The following is a 27229-nucleotide window of genomic DNA, read 5'->3' on the forward strand; positions in this document are numbered from 1 at the left end:
ACAATTAAAGATATTCGTAAATAAATTTAACAGAAAATTTTTTTTAATAAAATTTTTTCCTTTATGTTCTAAAAGTTCAAAAATTCTCAGTTTCATTTTCAAATAAATTTTCTAATTGACAAATATAATTTATAAACTTTTTTTTCTTTATTTTTAAAAAACTTTGAATTTTATTTAAAAAATTGAAATTAAGAAATAGAATTGATAAAAATTATTTCCTTATGCAAATTGAGAATTTTTTACAAAAACGTTAAGAAAAATTTGAGGATTTATTTTTATGATAATAATTGAATTTTATAATACTATTTTACTGTTTAAAAAATTATTGAATTTTTGCGAAGAATTATATTAATATTTTTGAAAATATTAAACAATAATTAATTAAGGTCTTATTTTGTTTTTTTGAAAAAATCCATTCATATAATTTTATAATTATTTATTAGCTTTCGCCCGTCGACGACAGGCATCCTCAGATAATTTTAAACTGAAATTACATACAATTATTAATGAAAGAAATATATTAAAAAATATCTAGAAGAACATAACCTATAACATAACCTATAACTTACCAAGAAGGTTTCTTCCCGGAAATTTACTAAAAATATAATTCAAAAAAACACATCTTAATTTGTCAACAAGGACAAATTTAAAATAAAACATGTTGTTAATAATAATAAAAAAAAAAAATTTACAAACGGAAAAAGAAGAGGAAAGAAAAAACATGTGTTCGCATGCTTGATCCCTCTTGTTCAACTAGTTCAAATATATTGGTGAATTACAGTGATAGTAAGTGAAACTGAAAAGTACCTCTATATATGGTAAGGAAGAAACCCATACAGTAGGTAAATTCAAATTTCAAATAAGCAGTAATCTAAGAAAATTTTTAATACAAAATAAATATATTAGTTAATTAGTACTGAGAATTAACGAATGATAAAACTGATTCAAATTATTTAAATCAGTCTGTTTATTAACAGAGTTTTCGGACTTGAGAATGTGAAACATCTCTCTAAATTTCCTTCGTTTGTAATTTCGTTCGTTACATATGATGTTTGTTGCTTCGAAATTAAATAGATGGTCATTCTCATGTGCATGAGTGACCAAAGCTGTTTTTCTACTATCATTTCCACAATCCCTCCTATGTTCACTTAGTCTGTCTTTAATATATCTACCAGTCTCACCAATGTAGCAAGCTCCACATTGGCAAGGTACACAATAAACCAAATGCGATTTTAAATCAAAAGAAGTAGGGTCTTTATTTTTTGAAAAAATTTTAAACGGATCCTTATCATAAGAGAAAACGACACCAACATTGTACTCATTAAATAAATTTTTAAAAAAATATTGCAGCTCATCTACGTAAGGCAAAACGACTACATTAGAGGAAGAAAAAGGTTCTTTGATATTATTATTATTAGCATTGTTATTTAATAAAAATTGGTAATGTAAATTAATATATTTATTAAAAAGGTTACAGGGTAATTATTTTCAATTAGGATATCGTGAACAAATTTCAAATTATCATTAAAAAATTTCTTATCAGATAATTTAATGGCTCTGTCCACCAAGCCATAAACAATGGAAATTTTATCTTTAACAGAAACATTAGAATTGTAGTTTAAATATCTACCAGTAAAAGTATCTTTGTGATACCAATCAGTCATGATAGAGTTGCTCCCTCTTATTAGAAGGGTGTCCAAAAAACTAATGCGACCATTATTTTCAATTTCAATGGTAAACTGTATATTATTATTGTAGCCATTGAAGGCATCAAGAAGACAATTAACGTTATCCTTGTGGATACATGTAATAACATCATCCACATACCTAAAATAAAAAATACATTCAAAATCCAATTTCTTAAGAACATCCGATTCAAGTTTCTCCATCACTAAGTCAGCTATGGTGCCAGATAATGGAGAACCCATCGGAGTACCAAAAATCTGTTTATAAAATTTACCATTGAATGAACAATACGCACTATCAATACAAAATTCTAAAATGTCTAAAAATATATTGTCGGGAATATCTGTGTACTGCCTGATTTCTCTCCATTTTAATTTTGTGCATTTCAAAACTAATTCTTTAGGAACGTTTGTAAAAAGTGATTTAACATCAAGTGAGACCAAAATGAAGTCGTTAGGAATATGAAAATCTTTAATTTTATTTATAAACTCAAAACTATTTTTTACATGAAACTCTGAATTTCTAATAATTTTCTTAATGGGCGTACTAATGAATTGTGACAAATTGTAAGTTGGTGATCCACAAAAAGAAGTGACTGGTCTCATTGGAACCTGTGATTTATGAATTTTTGGCAGACCGTAAAATTTAGGAGCTACCGAATTATAAGATTTAAGATGCTTCGACATTGGACAATTTATATAGGAATTCTTGAGAAGCAAATCAACTTTGGCATTCATTCGTCTTTGTATAATTTGAGTAGGATCTTTGTTTACTTGTTTATAAATATTACCATCATTTAAGAGGGTTAAACATTTATCTACATATTCATCCTTATCCAAAACAACAGTGACATTACCTTTGTCGGCTTTACAAACTACTATGTTTTTATTTTCTTTAAGAAATTGTCTAGTTTTATTACCAATAGTATTATATATAGAATTGTTAAAAATATTATGATTATTGTTTAAATAATTTTGTAAAGCACCTGTTAACTTGCTTCTAAAAACATCCCTTTTATTATCCGGGATGAGATTAATTCTCTCCTCAGTCATGGTCAGAGCGTCCTCAACGACAGCAGATTTATCCGACGGATTAATATAAAATTTATCCCCCAGACTTAAAAAGTATGAAACATCTTGTGGAATGGTCACACTTGATAAGTTTCTAATCCATTTCGGATTTGGTTTTTTATTAAAATGAAAATTGTAATATTTCTTATTTAACCAATCAAATTTCGAAATACCCTTGTCAATAAGCTTCTTTTCATAACCATCCAAAAAATTTTCTTGGCAGGTAAAAAAATAATGACACATTTGTTTGTCACTAATCAACAAAGATATTTCACTCTTTAAATTAACCAAGAAGGATTGCAAATTTGATATAGAAATATTTGTATCATTAATTTCAAAATTAAGAGCACTAATTTTATAGTTAAAAGTTACTTCATTAAATTGCTTTTTTATCGAAAAATTGTTAAAAGAAAAATTAGTATTTAAATTAATTAAATGAGAAGGAAGAAACCCACTTGACTTACAACGTAGTAAGAACCGATTTTTATTTCTTAGTCTCCTCAGACGTTTCTGCTCTTTAATCCATCTTTTCATCAGAATGACAGGTGTTATGCCAAAACGCGTTCTGATATTTCCAAAAAATCCATCACGATGACAACCGTCCATTATGTGGAGTATAGATAGTAATGGGAAATTAGAGAAGTCCACGTTGAAAGTAAAGGTAAATTCCAAGTCAGGCCAAAACTTTTTTTGGTATAACCTCCAAAAATCGCTAAGTCCTCCAAATATTATAAAGTCCTCATAAATAAAATGTGAAATCAATTTTCATAATTTCCATCATCTTAAATCTTATAATTCGGTAGCTCCTAAATTTTACGGTCTGCCAAAAATTCATAAATCACAGGTTCCAATGAGACCAGTCACTTCTTTTTGTGGATCACCAACTTACAATTTGTCACAATTCATTAGTACGCCCATTAAGAAAATTATTAGAAATTCAGAGTTTCATGTAAAAAATAGTTTTGAGTTTATAAATAAAATTAAAGATTTTCATATTCCTAACGACTTCATTTTGGTCTCACTTGATGTTAAATCACTTTTTACAAACGTTCCTAAAGAATTAGTTTTGAAATGCACAAAATTAAAATGAAGAGAAATCAGGCAGTACACAGATATTCCCGACAATATATTTTTAGACATTTTAGAATTTTGTATTGATAGTGCGTATTGTTCATTCAATGGTAAATTTTATAAACAGATTTTTGGTACTCCGATGGGTTCTCCATTATCTGGCACCATAGCTGACTTAGTGATGGAGAAACTTGAATCGGATGTTCTTAAGAAATTGGATTTTGAATGTATTTTTTATTTTAGGTATGTGGATGATGTTATTACATGTATCCACAAGGATAACGTTAATTGTCTTCTTGATGCCTTCAATGGCTATAATAATAATATACAGTTTACCATTGAAATTAAAAATAATGGTCTCATTAGTTTTTTGGACACCCTTCTAATAAGAGGGAGCAACTCTATCATGACTGATTGGTATAACAAAGATACTTTTTCTGGTAGATATTTAAACTACAATTCTAATGTTTCTGTTAAAGATAAAATTTCCATTGTTTATGGCTTGGTGGACAGAGCCATTAAATTATCTGATAAGAAATTTTTTAATGATAATTTGAAATTTGTTCACGATATCCTAATTGAAAATAATTACCCTGTAACCTTTTTAAATAAATATATTAATTTACGTTACTAATTTTTATTAAATAACAATGCTAATAATAATAATATCAAAGAACCTTTTTCTTCCTCTAATGTAGTCGTTTTGCCTTACGTAAATGAGCTGCAATATTTTTTTAAAAATTTATTTAATGAGTACAATGTTGGTGTCGTTTTCTCTTATGATAAGGATCCGTTTAAAATTTTTTCAAAAAATAAAGACCCTACTTCTTTTGATTTAAAATCGCATTTGGTTTATTGTGTACCTTGCCAATGTGGAGCTTGCTACATTGGTGAGACTGGTAGATATATTAAAGACAGACTAAGTGAACATAGGAGGGATTGTGGAAATGATAGTAGAAAAACAGCTTTGGTCACTCATGCACATGAGAATGACCATCTATTTAATTTCGAAGCAACAAACATCATATGTAACGAACGAAATTACAGACGAAGGAAATTTAGAGAGATGTTTCACATTCTCAAGTCCGAAAACTCTGTTAATAAACAGACTGATTTAAATAATTTCAATCAGTTTTATCATTCGTTAATTCTCAGTACTAATTAACTAATATATTTATTTTGTATTAAAAATTTTCTTAGATTACTGCTTATTTGAAAATTGAATTTACCTACTGTATGGGTTTCTTCCTTACCATATATAGAGGTACTTTTCAGTTTCACTTACTATCACTGTAATTCACCAATATATTTGAACTAGTTAAACAAGAGGGATCAAGCATGCGAACACATGTTTTTTCTTTCCTCTTCTTTTTCCGTTTGTAAATTTTTTTTTTTTTATTATTATTAACAACATGTTTTATTTTAAATTTGTCCTTGTTGACAAATTAAGATGTGTTTTTTTGAATTATATTTTTAGTAAATTTCCGGGAAGAAACCTTCTTTGTAAGTTATAGGTTATGTTATAGGTTATGTTCTTCTAGATATTTTTTAATATATTTCTTTCATTAATAATTGTATGTAATTTCAGTTTAAAATTATCTGAGGATGCCTGTCGTCGACGGGCGAAAGCTAATAAATAATTATAAAATTATATGAATGGATTTTTTCAAAAAAACAAAATAAGATCTCACTAAAATTACAAATCCAAACAAAATAACATCGTAATATAATAATTAATTAATTATAGTTTTCTTGCTTTGAGGAATTTCACAAATTTGTCGTCGTTAGTTTTTAATCAGATTGCACTACAGTTGGCAATACGTTGCGCGCGCATCCAAGTGGCATTGGCACTGGCACTTGCACATACATTGGCACCTATTGGAGACTCACCTTAATAGATGCAAGTCACTGAGTTGGATACACGGCACATGGAACAGCGTTCCGCTTTTGAGACTAAGGGCAAAAACTAGCGCCTAATTTGAAACGCGTGTTTTATTAATAATTAAAATTGACAAACAATATATATAATCAGATTTAATAAAAAACTAGACGTATAAATCTTTTAGAAACTGAAAATATCAATGTAAATAAGATAAAATTGATATAGAACAAAAATAAAATATGTCATCCTTTCATCTTGCACTTTCGTCCCTCGCATCTATAGAATTCAAGAATATCAACATAGTAATATTAAAAAAAATTTTATAATTAATAAGTATCATACTATTCTAAATAAACATAAGGTATCAATTTAATCATATTTTTGGTAAAATTAGAAATTTTTTTCAGATTTATTTGATTTCAAATTATGTTAATAATGTAAATTTTAAAAAATTGTTCCGATATTGGTACACTGTTTTGCTATAGGTACTTATAGAATATATAGGTACCTTATAGAACTTTTTTGACTGGGTACTCCCGGTAATATCTCGGTATAATTCCCGGGAACTTTTTCAAATGGGCAAGTAACTATTATAACTTATATATGTATGAATATTAAAAAATATTTACTAACTTTGTGCTGTGCGAAAGTCTGCGAAATTCCAAATAAATTCACCAATGAAGAAACCTTTTGCTCGTAATTTATCAAAAGCTTTAAAGTGTTTAGAGAAGACTTCTACTTGATATTCTTCACTCCACACATACGTTGGTAACTGTTTAACAAAAAATGACTATCTTTAAAAAGTTTAATCTTGTAACAAAATTTTATTTTGAAATTATTTTATATGAATAACGAAAATTATAATTTAATGCAAATACTCTAATTTTTATATTTATTTCACATTTTATAAATTTTAAATCAGCTTCTCTTAACATTAATGCATAATAATAAGTTAACCGCTAAAAGGAGATACTAAAGAAGATAAGTAATTATGGCCAGTTCATTAAAGAAGAATCTGAAACTTTTAATTGTGTTACTAGCCAAATTCTTTGAAACTAAAGTATATTTATTTAATTAAAAATTAATTCAAATATTATTATAATGAAGTCGAATTTGACTTAAGGGGTTATATACTAGAGTGTATCAAAAATCCAGTTTTTCGTGTTGTGGATGATGGGGGGTGCGAAAGAGTTGTAAAAGCATGTTAAATGAAAGTACAAAAAATTTCAGTCCAATCGGATACTATTTACTATCCCCGCAGCACCCTTGACATTTGAAAATTTTTATTAAAACATGCTACTTTGCATACTAGCTTTGCACGTCCAATAGAAGTCGGTATGATAATATTTGGGCTCGAGGGGTAATAAAATATGTTTCTATATACACCCTGATGCTTTAATGCTGGCCTTTCGGCTTCAACGGCGTTTTAACAACTTGTGACATATCTATCAAAATGTTGTTAGTTAGTGACATATAAGTTCGATCATACTTCATGAACTAACAACATTTTGATAGATATATCAAGACTTTTTAAAACACTGTCAAAACCGGAAGGAGAGCATTAAAGCATCGGGGTGTACCATGAAAGCGATAGGTCAAATCAAGATTTTCACTTGACGCGGCGACAAATTCTTTTTTTGTATTGAACTTCGGGATAATTTTTCTTGACCGGAGTGTAGACTTAATATCCTGTTGGCTGCAGTTAACCACCTTGAATGTGAAAGAGGGCCAGGATCTTGCCTCGCTAGGTCCTCAGAACACACTCCTGATTGAATGGCCATGGAAATGGCATACAGGTACTTCTGATCCTTACTCAGCTCTGCAACATCTACATCCGGCAAATCAACATTCAATTGTTTGAAGCGGCATACAGGAAGGTTGTTACATTTCTCTAGCTGTTTGCCTAATGTGCCACTAAAAGTGTTAGGACCACTAGTGGTACCATCAACAAACTGCATAAAGTGCCTCAAAAGCAACTCATTAAAATAAAGAAGACAAACAATCCATTGTAATGGATGTTTTAGATTCTCTTCGAGCAAACGAATTACACCACCTTTTTGTCCGGTGTTTACGTTAGTTCCATTGCAACCAACAGCAACAAGAAATTTCATTGCATAATTATTATCTAAAAAGTTAAGAATGCATTTTGAAATTTCAATTGCTGTGCCTGATGCTGGAGTAACGTGGCCAATATAACACGAGCCTGTCACTTGTACAAGTGAAATGTGTTCCTCCGTTTAAATGCGCCGGTAGTATTTTGCCTTTTCTTTAACTTGTACATTAGTTTTATCTTTACGGCCATCAAAGTAAATACCGCGAAGAGGGTTTTTACTAATAACATCAGCAGGAGACACATGACTACCACGTTTTGACTCTTTGAATTTTGGACTTGTCTATCACAAATGAGTTATCTGTACTGCTTTTTACTAATGAGACCAACATCAGTAAGAACCGCTGACGCTATTGCAGCTGTTTGTCTGAAATTCAAACCATATCTATCACTTACTAAAGCAGTATTAATCAGTGCAGATCTATTTTGTGATGTACCTGTGTTATTTTCCTTCATTTTGATTTTAAACTCCTCGTCCGACCTAGAGTCTATTTCACTTTCTATCTCTATTTCAGGGGCGGTAGATGGACCAGCATCACTAAAATCTGCTGATTTTGGTTGCAACACCACAGACTTTCTAAACTCTCTTTTTCTCAGAATTTCAGTAACTTTCTTATCGACTTGGCTTATAACCATCTGTCGCTTGGTCCGTTGGTCTAAGAGAAAGATTTTTTCAATTGCCGGAACTTTCTTGGACTTATCATTTCAAATGCCTGTTTTAAACCGCTACTGTCTTTCCTAGACTTATTCTGGTATGACTTAAGAAGGTTCTGGTGCTCTTTATGAAATGAGACAATTCTATTAGTGATTGTTTTTTTGGCTTGCAGCAGGTATTGACGCCTTTTCATACAGGCTCAAAACCTGAGTTGCAACAACCTTAACTACGTCCAGGAAAGGTGCTTTAAGAGAAAGATCCTTGACTTGAGTGTTAGAAAACATTTCGTCAAAACAGGCCAAAAGGACATCCTTCAACGTGGGCAGTTGACTCTCCGGCAAACTATTGGAGTGCCAAGTATAGGGCAAATAAAAGAAGACTGTGTGGGTCGCATTATGCTGGCTGGAAGCCACAGGCTACGATAAACTTTTTCCACTAGGTCTAGAAGAAATGTATTTTCTTTGTTTTCAATTACTTTTTAATTAAAAGGCTTAGTGTCAATGACAAACAGCCAGAATGTATTGTGTGTTGAGAATCTACGATCCAAGAAAACAAGTAAAGCGAGTCCAGATGATCGTTTCGGCAATACCTAGGTATATGTCATATTTGCTACCATAAAAATCTTGATTTAACAATCGCTTTTATAATATGTCGATACACATTTTATTACCTCTAGTGTTGAAATATTACAATAATTCTTTTGTTTCGACGTGCAAAGCTACTAGCAAATTTGCATGTTTTAATTTCAAATTTCAAATTTCAAAGGTGCTGCGGGGATAGTAAATATTATCCGATTGGACAGAAATTTTTTGTACTTTCATTTGGTATGGTTTTACAACTTTTTCGCACCCTTCCATCATCCAAAACATTAAAAAATGAATTTTCGATACACTCCATATATATACACGGAAAGAAAAAGTCTAAAGAATATTTTAATATATTATAGAAAAGTTGGACAAGATGGACATTTTATAATATTTATTTGATTTCTTGAAAATTATTTCAAGATGTCTAAGAAACTTTATGTTGCGTATGATAAAACGTTTAAAATGTATTAAAAAAATTATAAATATTCTCATATAATAGGAAAAATGTTTTTAACTGTCGTAAAATTATTATTATATTTTATGAAACTATCAATATACAGAAGTAAAATTATTTTAATACTTATAAGAAAGATGAGTTCAGATGTGTATTCCAGACAAGTTTAAAAAAATTATTATACTGTATGAAATATTTTGAAGAATCGCGTATGCGTCAGTTGCGCAGTACTCTGCTGCGCATATATTTCCACAGTGTGAATGTCCACTGGACCACCTGCAGCGTGCGTTGCGTAGCTAGTTGGTTGGGGTTGCGTTCTATTAATATTAGGGTTGTGCGTTCGATTCCGGTCGTTAGTAGACTTTCTGTTAGGTAGGCTATCATTGAGTATAAATAAATGTTTAGAGTTTATAGTGTATGAATTCTGGGTGCAACATCAAGATACGTGGTGCTTTAAGAAAATTTAAAAACTAAAAGGTAAACTATATAAATTTTTTTAAAATAAATTTTCTGTATGACAGAAGTCATTATACATTTCATTGTCAGCTTTAATATTTATATACAGTATAGTAATTTACTTTATATTGATTCAACATATTTACTATATTGTATTAAGAATGTTTCAATGAAAATATAAAGATTAAATATTTCATAGAAAGGCTTTGTACTTTAAGACAGTATTGTAATTTATTTCACATTGATCCAAATTTTGTTCATATTTGTCTTTATTTTCTTTAAACTTTATTGTTATTGTTATGAATATTAATTTGAGATACAGTATTAAAACATTTTTAAAAAGTGACTCTTGTCCAATTTTTTAATACAAACATTAAAATATTCTTTAGACTTTTTCTTTCCGTGTACAGTCAGACGGTCGGAAAAATGCAGTTTTTCGGGGTTTTTTTTAAAAGGAATATTTGTTTATTAAAGCGAAAGTTTCCCTATAATGTTTTACATCTTTTAAAGTTTAAAAAAAATATTTTATTTGTAAAAATATTTTTTTTGGCCTCTGTAGCTTATCTTCCAAAGATACTCGAAAAAAAGTGTCCCACGGTGAACAAGATAACAATTGATAGAATCATCTGAGATCAAAAAGTTAAATAGATTCTGTTAGTGTATGAAAAAATGTATTCTTTGATCAAAGGAATTAAAAAAATATCACTTTTTGACAAAATAGCAGCCAAAAAAAAGTTCATTTTTATTAAAAAAAATTGTCTTCAAATGTTGATTAACATTAAAATTTTAATTTTATTTAAAAAACCTACGATCAAGGACAAGCAAAAAGTAGTTGTTGAGTTTGTGTGAAAATTAGAGCTAAATTGGTTAAGCGGTTTTTGAGAAATCGTGTTCACTGACTTGAAAAACATATGTAGTTTTGATAAAAGCGAGTTTAAAGTTTCACAAACAGTTTACATTGAGTTAAATTTTTTTTTAAACTTACATTGAATCATCCATTCAAGCACCATATATTGAGTCTTCCACTCCTGTTGCAGCTTTCAGAAAATGCAAAAAAATCGATTTTTTGAAAATCGTGACTGTATATAACCCCTTAACGTAACTGCTCATATGGACGGCATTAATACGTTACGGCACTTATATGAATATCCTTGAACTGTAAGTCAACATTGCTCTTAAAATTGAACTAAATTTTGAGGGAAGAGCAGATGGAGATTTTCATCAAGTTTTGAGAAAAGAAAAATCTACAGGTCAAGCATTGACATGTAGGTTAAACAATCTTGAAACAGCGGTGGCGTTGCGTTGGCGCATGAACCTAAATTAAATAGTAGGGGAGAGTTGTCAGGGTTGGTCAGTGGTTAGGGTTCAGACACTGAGTTTATTTCGTTTCATCACACTAGCGCCATCTATCTTTGCACGTAAATTCTTGCTACTAATTTCAGCCATCTTTTCATATGAGTCGCAGTGAAGTATAGGAACTATACTAGAGTATTGTGCGACTCAGTGATTTAGGCTCAGCAAAAACTTTTTTGTGATGTCAAAAGAAGAGAACTAAATGTAGAAGAAATATGCCAAAGATAAAATAAGTTTACAAAAATTGTTCATTAAGATTATATGTGAAAATGTATAAAGTAATTTGGTGTTTGTGTCACGCGTTTGCCTTCTGTGTGATATGACGCAAAGCGACACGTGAGTCAGCGTTGAGCCATGAAGGGTTGTTAGAGTTGAGCCACCCGAAATTTTGCAATTACAAAGCGTACTTGCAACAGAAATACATGAGGATTAAAATATATAAAGTTATATAAAAATGCATAATATGGAATTATATTTTAATTTCATGGTTCCTTTTGTCATTTCCAAGTGTCATTCAATCATTTGAAGATCATTTTTAATCATTTATCTAAATATTTCATTGATTTTCTATGGTAGCTCAACTCTGACAATCATGTTCAACCCTGACAACTTTTTTTAAATTGCTTACAACGCCGAAACTTTTGGTCAAATTTCTTTACAATGTTGAGCAAAAACTTTGCGTTTGAGTAGATCTTTCCAAAAATATGTGCAAAATCGCGAAATTCGTCCTACAGGGGAAGTTATGAAAAAAAGTCAAAACTATGCCCAACCCTGACAACTCTCCCTATGCAATAAAATTTTTTAAAAATTGAATATGAAATTATTTAATAAAGAATAATTAAATTTTAAATATAAATATGTTATTTGGGAAATAAAATTTTTTTAATTACTGGATGATTTTGGTTTTCGAGAAATTATTTCTCCTCCTAATATTAATTTATCCAATGGTAATTGCTCTTCATTAATTTGTTGTATATCATTTATTGCATTGATTTCAGAGAAATTTAGAAAAATTAATACTATCAACGACGTTGGAAACAGAAACTATTCATTTGAATATGCCATTTGTAATACTGACAAAATATTCAGTGTTCTTATTTCTATTTGGTATAATAAATTTGTCTCTTAAGGGGTTATACCTAGTCACGATTTTCAAAAAATCAATTTTTTTGCAGTTTCTTAAAGTATGTATATTTGTCTGTTGTAAAAAATTTTTTATTGAGATTCGAGGAATATTTTTGAAGATACAGACATAATCACGATATCTTAAAAACCGCTAAACCGATTTGGCTTACATTTTTACAAAATCTCAACAACTACATATTGCTGTCCTTAATAGAAGGATTGTTAAATAAAATTTAAATTATTAGTTTAAATCAACAATTTAAGTGGACATTCCAGTTCAAAATGTCAAAAAAATCAATTTTTTATTTTCCGATTTTTTATAGTGTTAAGAATGATTTCCGAACATTTCCCCGAATCAATTTTACCGAATGACAAATTTACCCAATGACGAATTTACCGAAAAACTTTTTACCGAATGCTTTTTTACCGAAGGAACTTTCCCCGAATCAATTTTACCGAAAAACAAATTTATAGAATAATTTACCGAATTTGAAATTTTAAATTTGTTACAATTGTATAAAATAAATAAATGAAGATCAGGACCATAGCAACCATTGTAAATAAACAAATTTTGACAGAAGCTTTCGTGAGTCCTAAATTTTCGTTTCAAATTATTACATATTTTCAAAATTTAAACAAGTGTTAAATGGCAGAAGTAATTGGAAAAAAATTGTTACTAAATGGTTACATTTACGTGTGGTCAAAGGAGAATAAAGGCCGTACATATTGGGAGTGTAGAAGGTTACGCGCAAAGGAATGTTGTGCGCGAATGATAACATCTGTTCCTCAACGGGGGGAAAGTATTGTAATTTTCAAAGAATTCGATCAAACTTTACACGAACAGTATCATCCACCGAATCAAGAGGAATGTGAGGCGGAACGAGTAAAAGCATCAATAAAACGAAAAGCAGATGAACATCCGGAACAGCCGCCCGCGCAATTACTCCGTACAGAATTGGCTAGAACATCTAAGGGTACGGAATTATTATTTTTATTATTATTATTATTACATATTTATTCACTGGTAGAACTTTCTCATCTACGATTCCAGAGACGAAGCAGTGGGCCGGGTTCTCGTGTTCACCACGCGACGAAACTTAGAGCTCCTCAGTAGAAGTTCCTATTGGTTTTTGGACGGAACGTTTAAAGTAAATATAGAGTCAAATAAAATTAAATGTTATAAAATTCTTGTAAAATGGTATGGTGTTCATAATCTATCTCTATTTCTAGGTGAGTCCGACGATTTTTACGCAAGTGTTTACGATTCTGGGGATTGGTCAGCGAAGAGCTAATGAAAATACTGACGTAGTAGCTGTACCTTTAGTTTATGCTCTTTTATCATCGAAAGAAACGGGGCAATATAGCATAGTACTTCGTGCAGTACAAACAGCAGCAGCGGAACATAGAATTGAAAATTTTGAGCCTCAGAAAATAATGTGCGATTTTGAAAAATCTATTTTGAATGCTTGCATTGAAGTTTTCCCAGATGTTTCAATTTCGTGTTGCTTTTTCCATCTTGCTCAGTCGGTATATCGCAAAATTCAGGCAGAAGGTTTGCAGCAAAATTATAACGACCCCAATGACCGCCACTTGAAGGAACAGGCGCACATGATGTTGGCCCTTGTGTACGTGCCTCTTAATGAAGTCGGGCGAGCTAAGTTTGGGAACGAAAGTGAAGGCAGCCCCGAAAAGAAAGTGGATAGATCACCAAAGGCGAATAAGGACTGTTGTACAGCTTTATCCTGATTATATAAGAGATGGCCAGGATTTGGATTTTCTAAGAGCAATTGGCAACAACATCGTGCTTTAAAAATAATTTTTTCCGAACTATTTTCGGGATTAGCAGCATTCGGTAAATTTGACATTCGGTAAAGTGACATTTATAGCATTCGGTAAAAAAGCATTCGGTATAAAGTTTTTTGGTAATTTCGTCATTCGTTAAATTCGTCATTCGGTAAATTTCTCATTCGGTAAAATTGATTCAGGGAAATGTCCGGGAACGGTCAAGAATACTCTCCTAAAATTTTATTGCAAAATTCGAAGTAAAACAAAAGTTATACATAATAACTTATTCTTCTCCATGTCAAAGATGTTTTTATATGCGGATAAGCAAAACTCAATCGAATGATTTGAATGTTTTCTTATTTGCATTTTGTAAAAAAGACAAACAAAAATGTATTTGGTGTTGCTGATCACAAATTAAATATCAAATTTTCAAAATTCAAAATGGCGGATCCAATACAGCGAAAGAGAAAATTAAGTGGATTTGCTTGAAAATTGTTGCTCGGGAGTTTTTAAGGTCGCTGATTACGAATATGATATCAGATTTTTGAAATTCAAAATGGCGGATCCAATATGGCGGGAAATTTTTCAAAATTAATCAATTTCAAAAATCTAATATATTCGTAATCTGCGACCCCAAAAACCCCCCAGTAACGATTTTCAAACAAATCCGATTATTTAAAAAAAATTGCCCGACATATTAGATTTGCCATTTTAAATTCTGGAAAACTGACATTAGATTCGTAATCAGCGACCCCAAAAACCCCCGAGTAACTAATGTCAAGCCAATCCGATTATGAAAAATTGATTTGCATGAATGCTTAGATTCCCAGTCATTTTGACCAGGATGTCAAAGATACATTAGGGGGTACTCGGTAAATACAGGTTCTCTGCAATTTTTACATTACTTCTCAGTTTTGGTATTTAAAGATAAAGGTTTGAGCTTCCTTTTAAGCCATATTAGAGCTTTTTATGTCTTCACATTTTCTTTTTACAGGACTTCAAAAAGTGCAAAAAACACTGTTTTTTGATAATTCAAAACCCACTTTTTATTGGTCTGAATAAATTAAAAACATTTTTTTTTATTTTCTTGTTCATTGAAACCCAAACTTTCAATAAACACAAAAATTTTGAAATAAACACGACATGACCATTTTTTGTCACCCACCAGTGTAATTGCTTCTCAATCGAATAAGATCTTTTCTTAAAGTGAGTAAATGTCCATTTCTGACTACTTTATCTTTATTGAGACCTTCTTTTGATACATTATACTTTAAAACTAAATCTACATCGTTGTTGTACTCGAAAAACCAGTCTACAATATTTTTTTGGTAATTTGCGACATGTTTAGCTTGTCAAGGTGTATAGTAAGGTAGAATGAGATAATCAGGGAGTAGAAGGTGAATTATGTTAAGAATCGTAATATTTATGACAAATTTAATGAATAAAATTAAAAATTTAGTGAAATGATAAGAACACATCAGTTTACCTGCACAGAGAAAAATAAATTAAATGCTGGCGCGCTAAAGCAATAAGGTGTTCTTCGAGCAGAGATACGTTTGAGATCAATTTTTAGGTATTAGATGTCAAATGCCGCATATTTGCCGCAGCATTTAACAAAAGTGGATTTTATAAGAAATAAAATGACACCATAACCAACTCCATAGGGTGAAGGGCTCAAGAGGGCTAGCACAATGAACAATACATATGCCGTATAAATTAATCTAAATCCAAGTTTTAAATCATGTCCAGGAATAAAATAAAGTTTTGTTTATTCTTGTTTAATTTTCTAATGTATTTAAAAAGGTAAAAGTATAAGTGGACTGTAAATAAAGCACTTTGGTTGCCCGTAGGCAGTCGATGAGATAAGACGTGTTTACTGTTCGCTCTGTGCCAAGTTTATTTTGCGTGTATTCTCTTAACTTTTAGTTTATAACGGTTTTAAGTATTGACGTGTTTTCTAATAATTCACAAAATGACCACTTATGAGGAATTAAAAGAATTGTTAATAATTTTAAACAAGAAAATGGACTCAGTGGAAAGTGAAATAAGTGGATTAAGAAAGGACAATATTAAATTTGCAAAATCAATTGAAGAGCAATGCTTAAAATATAAAAAGTTAAAACAAGAGAATAAACAATTGGCGATTAAAGTTTCATCTTGTGAAGAAAAAATTGATTTTCTCCTAAATAGAAAGAAGGCAAAAAATATTCTTCTATTTAAAGTGAGTGACACTCCGTCTGAAAATGTAAATCTACTGGAAACGGTATTATCAATTTTCAAAAAAACAGAGGTAAATATTGAAAAAAAGGACATCTCTGATGTAAGAAGATTGGGAAAAAATGAAGGGAATCGTCCGATCCTTATATCCTTCGAATTAGAAAAGTGCAAAAATGAAATTTACAAAAAAGCTAAAAATTTTGGTAAATTTAATTTAAGTTTTGCCAACGACATGACGAAGGAGTTGAGAGAGAGAAAGAAAAGTCAGTACAATATACTCTGCGAAGCGAAAACACTTCTGGAGAAACAAGGAAAAATGGCCGTTATCAGGGGTTCAAAACTTTTGATGGATGAAGTTTACTACAGCATCGAAGAGATTCATAAAATGTTATCTTCTAACTCAAAAGAGATTAGTGAAATTGTTGATGATAGTGATGTTGAAAGTGATGACTCCACCATGTCAGGAATATCCACCGCCAGCCGAAAGAGAGTGAGATCAACTGGTACCAAAAACGCAAAGAAGACAAAAAAATTGAAATCCCTCATCCCAGAAAAAAAAATTCATGAATTTTTTAGGACAAATAATACGAGCATGAAGAACGATCACCCTGCTTAGCCACTATCCCATCTCTGTAGGCAAAAAATTATTTTCTGGAATGTCAGAGGCCTTGGAAATTTAACCGACTTACTACCCATTGTTGATGTTTGTGATATCGTCTGTCTGTGTGAGACTTGGTCTACGAACGATCCGTCCTTTGCATTCATGAGTGTTTTCAATGGTTTTGATGTCTTATACCAGCCTGCAATCAAGACGGCGACGAGAGGAAGAGCGAAGGGAGGGATCCTCATAGCTTATAACCAAAACAAATACAGTGGTGACATAATAAGCAGCTCTGAAGATTTTATAATTGTGAAAATTTCAAGTCGTGTCTCGAATATTGAATTTATTGTAAGTGCTGTTTATGTTTCCCCTAATAGAAATATTGATTTTTTTGTCGCAAATTTTGAAGAGATAATTGATGAATTATTAATGAGATATTCCAATGTACCATTTTTTATCTTGGGAGATTTTAATTCAAGAATAGCTGATTTGAATCAGGTGTCGGATCAGATAATAGATGATAACATGTTTGTTAATAGCAAGAGAAATGTTTTAGATGTAAAATTAGATGTAAGAGGAAAAAAAGTTGTGTCGTTTATGGAAAGAAATGCGTTTGTTGTTTTAAATGGAAGGTCAATGGGAGATGACCCCGCGAAATTTACTTTTTTGAATTCTTTAGGGAAATCAACAATAGATCTTGCCTGGTCTAATCTTTCAGGGATTGAACAAGTATTAGATTTTTTAGTTAATTATATAACCACTACTTCAGACCACTTCCCAATATCAATTAATTTAATTAAACTAATTAATAAGCATGAAAGTCGAAACGATATGATTCGCTTACGATGGAAGAACGAATCACGGGAAGAATATAGATCTCTTCTCAGTAACTCTCCGTTAGAAATAGAAGAAAATGTAGATATAAATATAATTGCAGAAACTTTTGTTAGAAAAATTCATGATATAGCAAATACTTTAGGGATGAGAATAGGAAATAATAAAATAAAAGGGAAATCTAAACCTTGGTTTGATTGTGACTGTATAACTCTTAAAAAACATCTAAATAATTTATTAAGAAAATGTAAGAATGATAATTTTGCTTTCGTAGATAAAGTGGCTGAATATAATGAATAAAAAAAAATATAATTGTCTTCAAAAACTTAAAAGGGATGAATATAATTCTAATTTTTTGGATCAACTTTCTTCTGTAAGAGATTCCTCTAATTTTTGGAAAATAATAAATAAACATAGAACTCGATTAAATGTGAAGGAATATTTAAATTTAAAGGAATGGTATAATTATTTTCAAAGCATTTTTCCTGCGAGGTTGAGTACTCCGAGAACCGTGATGCCGATGGGAAATCCATATCTAGATGAAATTATCAGTAATTGGGAAATCAAAATGAGTCTTAAGAAGTGCAGGGACGGTAAGTCGCCGGGTTCAGATAGTATCACAAATGAATTTTGGAAAAATCTTCCAGATAGTTGGATCAATTATTTATCAATTTTATTTAATAAAATTTGGGAAAAAGAAGAGGTTCCAAATTCTTGGGCAAATATCTTAGCTAGAATGATATATAAAAAAGGTGAGAAAAAGGACCCGGCGAATTACCGCCCGATCGCTTTGGTAAATTGCATTGTAAAAATTTTTACGCAAATAGTTGCAGAAAGACTAAACAGGTGGATAGAGAGCGGCAATTTTTTGCCAGAGTGGCAGGCGGGATTTAGAAAAAACAGAAGTTGCATTGACAATATTTTTTCTCTTAACGCAATAATACAATCTCGCCTGAACCTCACTGGGGGAAAGTTGTTCGTTCTCTTTGTAGATTTTCGTAGTGCTTTCCCTTCGGTTTCACACAAAATTTTGTGGGAGAAACTTTTCAGGATGGGAATTGGCAGTAAAATCATAAACATTTTGATAAATTTATACTTAAAAGCCTCTATTGCAGTTAAAGGGTCATCCGGGATTTCGGAGTACACCAAGGTCACTCAAGGGGTTTTACAGGGTGAAGTACTAAGTCCCCTACTTTTTTCTTGTTTTATTGCTGATTTTGAAGAGTTCTTGATAGCTGAAGGAATTAGAGGAGTCTCCCTAAATCATTTAGTTGAGATATTACTTTTTGCGTATGCGGATGACATAGCAATACTTGCTGACACATGTGTAAATATGAGGAAAATATTAAAAGCATTAAAAAAATATTGTATTATTAATAAACTAGAAATAAATGTAAAGAAAACGCAAATAGTTATTTTTAGAAAAGGTGGACATTCCCACAATTATAAATACGGATCATTCATGTATGATAAAACACAAAAAATTGATATAGTCTCTAAATATGAATACCTGGGTGTAATTTTTTCAAACTCGGCAACGTTTTTTAACGAAACAAACTATGCTATTAGTAAAGCGAATGTAGCTCTTGGAACAACAGTGTCTTTGTTAAATCGTCTAAATCTGAAATCTTGGAGTCCAGTTATTAGATTATTCAAATGCCTTACTGTAAGTAATTTATTTTACGCTATTCAAGTATGGGGTTTGAGATATCTGGATGATATTGAAATAATTCAAAATACTTTCCTCAAAAAAATGTTACTTCTTCCAAAAAACACTCCTAACTATGCATTGAGACTGGAGACGGGAGTCTCCAGATTATCAGTTAAAGTTTTTAAATATGTTTTAAATTTAATAGAAAAAATACTATTGATGGAAGAAGGCAGATATCCAAAAATGTGTTTTTTAAGATTGAAAGCTTTAGCTCAGAGCAAAATGGATAAAAATAAATTTAATTGGTACGATCAGGTAGGACTCATATTCGAATATATTAATGAAAAAATAGAATGGGAAAACTTAAATATACATAAATTGCAAGAGAAAAAAATTTTTTGGATAGAAAAATATGAAAATTATCTATATATGGAAGATTTTAGAAAATTGAGTGAATCTCATTCACTGCGGATTCTGCCACACTTGGCTTTAATTAAGGGACCGCAGAGTTATTTACAAACTAAAATTCCGTTAAAGTATATAAGAGTTGTAAGCCAAATTCGTCTTTTAAATAACATATGCACTAGAATAATAATAGATAAGAAAGCATATAAGCTGAGTGTCTCTGGAATCTGCAGTGGATGTGGAACCAATACTCTTGAAATGTTGTATCCCCTTTTAATTGAATGTCCTCATCTCTTAGCGGAAAGAACGAAATATTTATGTGTGGAAGAGGATGTGTCTGTCATAAAGAGCGTATTTATTAATATGTTAGAAAACACGCAAATTAATTTAATGAAAAATTTGTATCTCTTTATCAGAACTTTATGTGAAAAATTAGATAATAGATAAAGTATTATTTAAATTTTTAATAATCTACGGCAACCTCTTTGTATTGGCTTGTGCCATAAAACAAATAAACTATATAAATAAAGCACTTTGTCGTGGAATTAATATCACTAAAACCATTTATTAACATAATCTGCACTTAAACAATGTTTTTCTGAAGAGATACATAAGTATAATTTTCATTCGTAAAACGACCGTATTTCTCGAAGGGCTCATCGAGTACTGACTTATTTCATTTTTGTTTGCGATAACAAGAAAAGAGAAATAATTATAAGTTTAACAGAAAAAATAAGGAAAAAGTCAACACTCGAACAACTGACCAGGAAATTAGCATTCTAATTCAAAATGTAAGAAAAATCAAATTGAAATAAAAGAATATTTTGAACATACTTCCTGGCCTTGCGGTAAAATTATCGCAATGTAAATCTTCAAATTTACAAAGTTCGTAAAATTGTCATTCACACACAGACCTTGAATTTACAGGAAGCACACATATGTATTTTCGAAATTGGTATATTGTGATTTCGATGTTATATCGTTACAACTCTTACCAGGCCATTCATACCGAAAGTGCTTGTAATCACACGACCGAGTTTCCACTTCGTTGAAGTTAAATTACACAGCCACACAAAAAAAATAAAGTGTCTTGATCTGGGGTCGAGACATATGTATTCCGATGTGTTTCGATGCGCTGAATCCTAATCCGCCATCAAAATTTAGCCAATGGGTCCTGGTTTCGCCCTAACCTCAAAAAATACCCTAAAATCGTTAAAATGGTCACTTTTGAATTATCAAAATTGAATCCAACCTCATATTGATAATTTTTTAAGATCCCTTAATATAAATAAACTATTCTATAAGCTTTTTAATTGAAAATTCATATAAAACATTAAATCTATCTAACCTTACCTCAAAAACACATCTATGATTCAAAACAAACAAATTATACCATACACAGCGTAATAAAAAATAGGTAAGCTCATAAAAGTTACAACTTAGGTGTTTCTATGATTGCTGATTACGAATCGGGTGTTAGTTTATCAAAATTCAAATTGGCGGATCCAATATGGCGGACAATGTAATTAAAATTTGTTTGGATTGGCTTGAAAATCCTTACTCGAGGGTTTTTGGGGTCGCAGATGACGAATCCCATGTCGCTTTCTAAAAATTCAAAATGTCGGATCCAATAATACGGCCTTTATTATTTTAACGATTTTTTAAAATTTATTACACACGGTTTTTCGGAACCTTTGATAACGAATCATATATCAATTTTTATAATCTTAAAGTCTTACGAATTGTTAGAAAAAATTGTTAGAAAGCAATTCGTAAGACTTTAAGATTATAAAAATTGATATATGATTCGTTATCAAAGGTTCCGAAAAACCGTGTGTAATAAATTTTAAAAAATCGTTAAAATAATAAAGGCCGTATTATTGGATCCGACATTTTGAATTTTTAGAAAGCGACATGGGATTCGTCATCTGCGACCCCAAAAACCCTCGAGTAAGGATTTTCAAGCCAATCCAAACAAATTTTAATTACATTGTCCGCCATATTGGATCCGCCAATTTGAATTTTGATAAACTAACACCCGATTCGTAATCAGCAATCATAGAAACACCTAAGTTGTAACTTTTATGAGCTTACCTATTTTTTATTACGCTGTGTATGGTATAATTTGTTTGTTTTGAATCATAGATGTGTTTTTGAGGTAAGGTTAGATAGATTTAATGTTTTATATGAATTTTCGATTGAAAAGCTTATAGAATAGTTTATTTAAATTAAGGGATCTTAGAAAATTATCAATATGCGGTTAGATTCAATTTTGATAATTTAAAATGCCCATTTTAACAATTTTAGGATATTTTTTGAGGTTAGGGCGAAACCAGGACCAATTGGCCAAATTCTGATGGCGGATTCGGATTCAGCGCATCAAAATACATCGGAATACGACTCCAGATCAAGACACTTTATTTTTTTTTGTGGCTGTGTTATCGTTTCTTAACAAAACCAAGATGCCGGGCGATACATTAGGTTGACGTGAGAACCATTTGTTTCGCTGCTGTAAAGTAAACAAATATTCACACGTCCACCGACACCAGAAACGCTCAAGCAATTTTTAATAAAATTTCCAGCGAGACAAGCGATTCTCATTGATTTCAAAAACTGACGGAGTGGGAAATGCAACTAAGGCGTTCTCAATCAAAAAATGCCCCGGAGTTAGAACTTTGAACGACTCAGGATCGTCATTCAAAGGGTCAATCGATCATGAATTCAAGCACGCTTCAATTTGCATTAAAAGAGTATTTAATTCCTTGATCGTAGTAATCGAAGAACCGAGAATTTCATGTAAATGACGTTTCACGCACTTCACTCCGGCCTCCCACAGATCTCCAAAATGAGGTACGTGAGGGGAGAGAAATGCCGCGTCGTGCCGTCGTTAGCGAGATTTGAAATTAAATTTTGATCTTTACTGAGGGATCGGAAGTTCATAGAAAGTTCTTTTTCAGCACCGCGAAATTTTGTACCGTTATCGGTGTATACATCACTTGGAATTCCACGACGCGAGACAAAACGTTTGAAAGCGGCGAGAAAAGTTTCACTGGAATAATCGTCGACCAATTCCAGGTGAATGCCGCGAGTCGAGAAGCACACAAAGACAGCGATATAAGCTTTATGAGACTTACTACCGCGTCCAGAGCTTGAACGAACCTTGACTGTTCCGGCGTAATCTATGCCGGTGTGTGAAAATGTCCTTGAGGGAGAATATCTAGCTGAGGGCAGAACCGCCATGAATTGGAAACGATTACGTGCTTTATTTCGTGTGCAGATAACGAAACGATAGATAATTGACTTGACTATCGATCTCGCCCCCGGGATCCAAAATCTTTCCCTCAAAACACCTAGGGTTAGCTGAGCGTCAGAGTGTAATAAGTTGGTGTTATTATTAGCCAATTGGCTAATAATAAGATCAGAGATAGGTCCTTTTGGTAGAATAACAGGGCACTGTCCACCGAGGCGGAGGACTTGTGAATGGTCGAGAATTGGATTTAATTTTCTGAACTTTGAAGTTTTTGGAAGTTCATGTCAGGATGATAGTGAATCTCGAAAGCAAAGGCTTGTTGTTAAGAAGATTTAATCCATAACGAAATGTTGTAGGTAAATCCCAGCTAATGTTTGTAGAAAAACAAATGAGATTCTTTCGTTTTTCTGGTAAATTGAGACGCGAAGTGATCTTTTCTTTTGACCAAAATTCTGTCGATGAAGACTGCCAAGAAGGTCTGTTCCACCAGAAAGAAAACTGAGACAAATAAGAAGCTGATTTTCCATGGAATGCGCAGTCAGCTGGGTTTTCCGCGGATGGAACGTAGTTCCAGACTGCTTTCGGGATAGAAGTTTGGATTTCTGACACGCGGTTAGCGACAAAAACAGTCCAATTAGAAGATTGTTTCTGCAACCAACAAAGGACTATTGTCGAATCAATCCAACAAAATAATTTACTCTCGGGTAATTGTAGGGGGGTTTGCATGAAACAAATTAATTTCGATAAAAGCGACGCAGCGCACAATTCTAAGCGCGAAATACTTAGCGTTTTTATTAGAACTACCTTAGTCTTTGCGACGAGAAGATGAACAGACGTTTCTCCAGTTAGTGTGACGATTCGAGAATAGACAGCGGCTGCATAAGCTGATTTTGACGGGTCGGAAAAACCATGCAGTTCAAGGGTAAGAACATCACTGGCATATTGAATCCATCTTGGTATGGAAATTTGGGAAACTTCCATGATAGAAATTTGAAAACGTTCCCAAGTTTGTTGAACTTCTTTGGGCAAAGGATCGTCCCAAGACAATTGTAACAACCATAGCGATAAGATAGAGCGTTTTGTTGAAATCTCGTTTGGTTGAGGTTTGGCTAGGAACTTAAAGGAATCTAATCAGGGATTCCAAAAAACTCCTAAAACTTGTAGGTTCATATTCTCTTTCATAGGCAGTTCAAAGGCTATTCCATGATCATTGTGATCCAAATTTGTCAATAGTTCGGGGACGTTGCTGGACCATTTTGTTGGACATAGGTATTAAATTCGAAGATTGGGACTGCTAGGGGGAAACGTAGCCCTTCATCTTTAATTAACTGGCGTAGGACTCGAATGGACAAGTACGGAGCACATGACGTTCCGTAAGTGATAGTGTTTAGCTCGTAAGCTTGAACAGGTTCGGTATTATCGCTTCGACAAAAATATACACTGGACATGCCAATCTTCTGGAGTTACGTCAATTTAAAGGAACATTTTTTCGATGTCCGCAGATTAAACGAATCGATGCAATCCCCATCTTAATACAATTGATGGTTATTCGGACTGCAACTTAGGACCGATATACACTACCGTCCGTGAGTATCAGGACGCCCCTTATTTCATGAGTGGAAAAATGTTTAACCCTTTCAGTCCCATAATTAGGACAATTGAAAAATATCTACAATAGTTATAGTACCTACCACATTTTCAAAATTTTGAAAATTCGAAATGGCGGAGTCAATATGGCGGACTATAAAATTAAAAATTATTTAATTTGACTTAAAATTTGTCACTCGGGGGTTTTATAGGGTCGCTGATTACAAATCTGGAGTCAGTTTTTCAAAAATCAAAATAGAAGATCCAATATGGCCGACAAAATTTAAAAATAAAACAAATTTACTTCAAAATTGTCACTCAGTGGTTTTTGGGGTCGCTGATTACAAATCTGGAGTCAGTTTTTCAAAATTCAAAATGGCAAACAAAATTTAAAAATTAAACAAATTTACTTGAAAATTGTCTCTTGGGGTTTTTTGGGGTCGCTGATTACGAATCTGAAGTCAGTTTTTTAAAATTCAAAATTAAGAACACAATATGTTGGACGAAAAAATAAAAAATTAACCAAATTTACTTGAATACATGTGAATACAGTGAGTGCGGCATCATTGAACCACCCGAGAAAGCAAAGAATTTTCAATTTTAAGAGTTGTAAAGTTGTCTGCTCTACTAATTAGTAAGAAAAATACTGGAAGACATGCTTTCATCACAATTGTGAACGAGATAAACTCAAACTGTCACTTTACCTACCTAACCTGACATCAAAATATATTAATCTCCTATATTAACAAATAATAACTCTTTAACAACAATTTTCTATTTTTTTGAGTGAAAAATAAGATTTTTTACAATGTAAAATGATTTTTTACAATGTAAGTGGAAATATTATTTTTGAAGTAAATTGTAGTGTTTTATTAGAGGTGGTTCAATGTAGCCTACCCTCCCCTATCTGATTTTAGATTAATATTCAGCAAACCCCGAGAAATTAGAAAACAAACATAATTTAAAGTATATGTTACTGATTTAATTTGATTACAGTCAGGTTTAACCAGAAATAATGCGTTTCCGTGTATAAGTTTGTTAATAACAAAAAAACATAAATAATGTAGATTAATTTGTTAAAAAACTACTAAACCCTATTTGTAGAAGCATAAAAATAAGAAATATGCAATTATTTAAAGTTTTCCTTTAAGTTATGTTAAAAAGGTAGTGACTCAGCACAGGTCTCCTCAGAGGTGGGCAGGTTATTCTAAAATGTAACGCTACAAACTTGGTGGGGAGTTGTTGCAAATGACTTCCAGATTCCAAATTTTTAAACCGATAAATCGTACCTGATCCTCTTTTCGAATTATCTCTTATACAGATAGTTGGAAACTTGAAAAATTTATTATCTTAATGTGGAAGCTTTGATTCAGAAGACTGCTGATTTTTCGTTACTAAAAATTTTTTAGACAAAGTTTTTATAGATAATTATGGTTCCGAATTGTCTCTTCTTCAAGAAACTTTTTGATTTTTTGAATTTGGACACGTCTGTCACAGGTTAAAGTGCTACAGATATGAATATATATATATATATATATAATTTCAGAAGCCTGCAAAAAATAAAAATTTCCGTTGTCTGAGATCGAGAAGTCATTTACCGAAGCTTTTGGTGCGCTAAATCCGAATTAACATTTAACAAAAACCTCCCATCACGTCAGGATTTTGAGAAAATTGGGGGTAAAATACCCAAAAATCATTTCTTAGTAGTTTTTGAAAATTTCTACTAGGTAAATCCGACGTGCTAGAGACTTGTCATGTGAGTTAAATTAAAGCTTGAACCCTCTACTTTACGAAAATATAGCGATATTGCCAACAACAAACTAAATTAACTGTCAAAATTGATTTTTCAATAGTTGTCCTGCATACAAATTGACCTAAATACAACTATTTAAAAAAATGATTGGATTTGCTAAGAATTTGTTACTCGGGGGTTTTCGGGATCGCTGATTACGAATATGACGTCAGATTTTTAAAACTCAAAATGTTGGATCCAATATGGCGATCGACTTTTAACCCTTAAACCGCACACTGCCAAATCCATCCTTAAACCGCACACTGGGTGTGCGACACCCGGGGACTTTTAAATGTGTTCTCCAAGCTGAAATAGGATATTATCTTTTGGAAAAATTATCTTATATAGCTCAGTACATCTATTTTGAAGAAAAATAGGTTTCATAATGATTTATTTAATTTTAATAATTAAAAAAGAGTTTTTTAAAACTACTGAAATTACCTTAAACCAAAAACTGGGTGTCAAACAAGCAGAAATTATTCGCCGACAACTTCATAAAGTTATCAAATACACAAAGACACTTGGGAGACTAATGTCCCTCACGGAACATAAACTTAAGTACAAAATATATCGTCCAATAACGACACATGTTCAATTTTTACGAATTTAACCGAAATATTGGAGTAAAAAGCTAGAATATGGGTGTCGCACACCCAGG

General features: G+C 31.7%; 1 protein-coding gene across 6 annotated transcripts in view; it reads right to left on the bottom strand.

Annotated features, from left to right (window-relative positions):
- The window catches only part of LOC122506360 (beta-glucuronidase-like), a 623628-nt gene that overhangs the window by 104172 nt on the left and 492227 nt on the right, over window positions 1-27229 (bottom strand). For all 6 annotated transcript variants that reach the window (XM_043618482.1, XM_043618483.1, XM_043618484.1 and 3 more), the window contains one exon: window positions 6343-6481. In XM_043618482.1, the coding sequence (XP_043474417.1) occupies window positions 6343-6481 (139 nt within the window). The remainder of the gene's footprint in view (window positions 1-6342; window positions 6482-27229) is intronic.

The sequence above is a fragment of the Leptopilina heterotoma genome, unplaced genomic scaffold, assembly GCF_015476425.1.
Source record: "Leptopilina heterotoma isolate Lh14 unplaced genomic scaffold, ASM1547642v1 Lhet_411, whole genome shotgun sequence".
Classification (NCBI taxonomy): domain Eukaryota; kingdom Metazoa; phylum Arthropoda; class Insecta; order Hymenoptera; family Figitidae; genus Leptopilina; species Leptopilina heterotoma.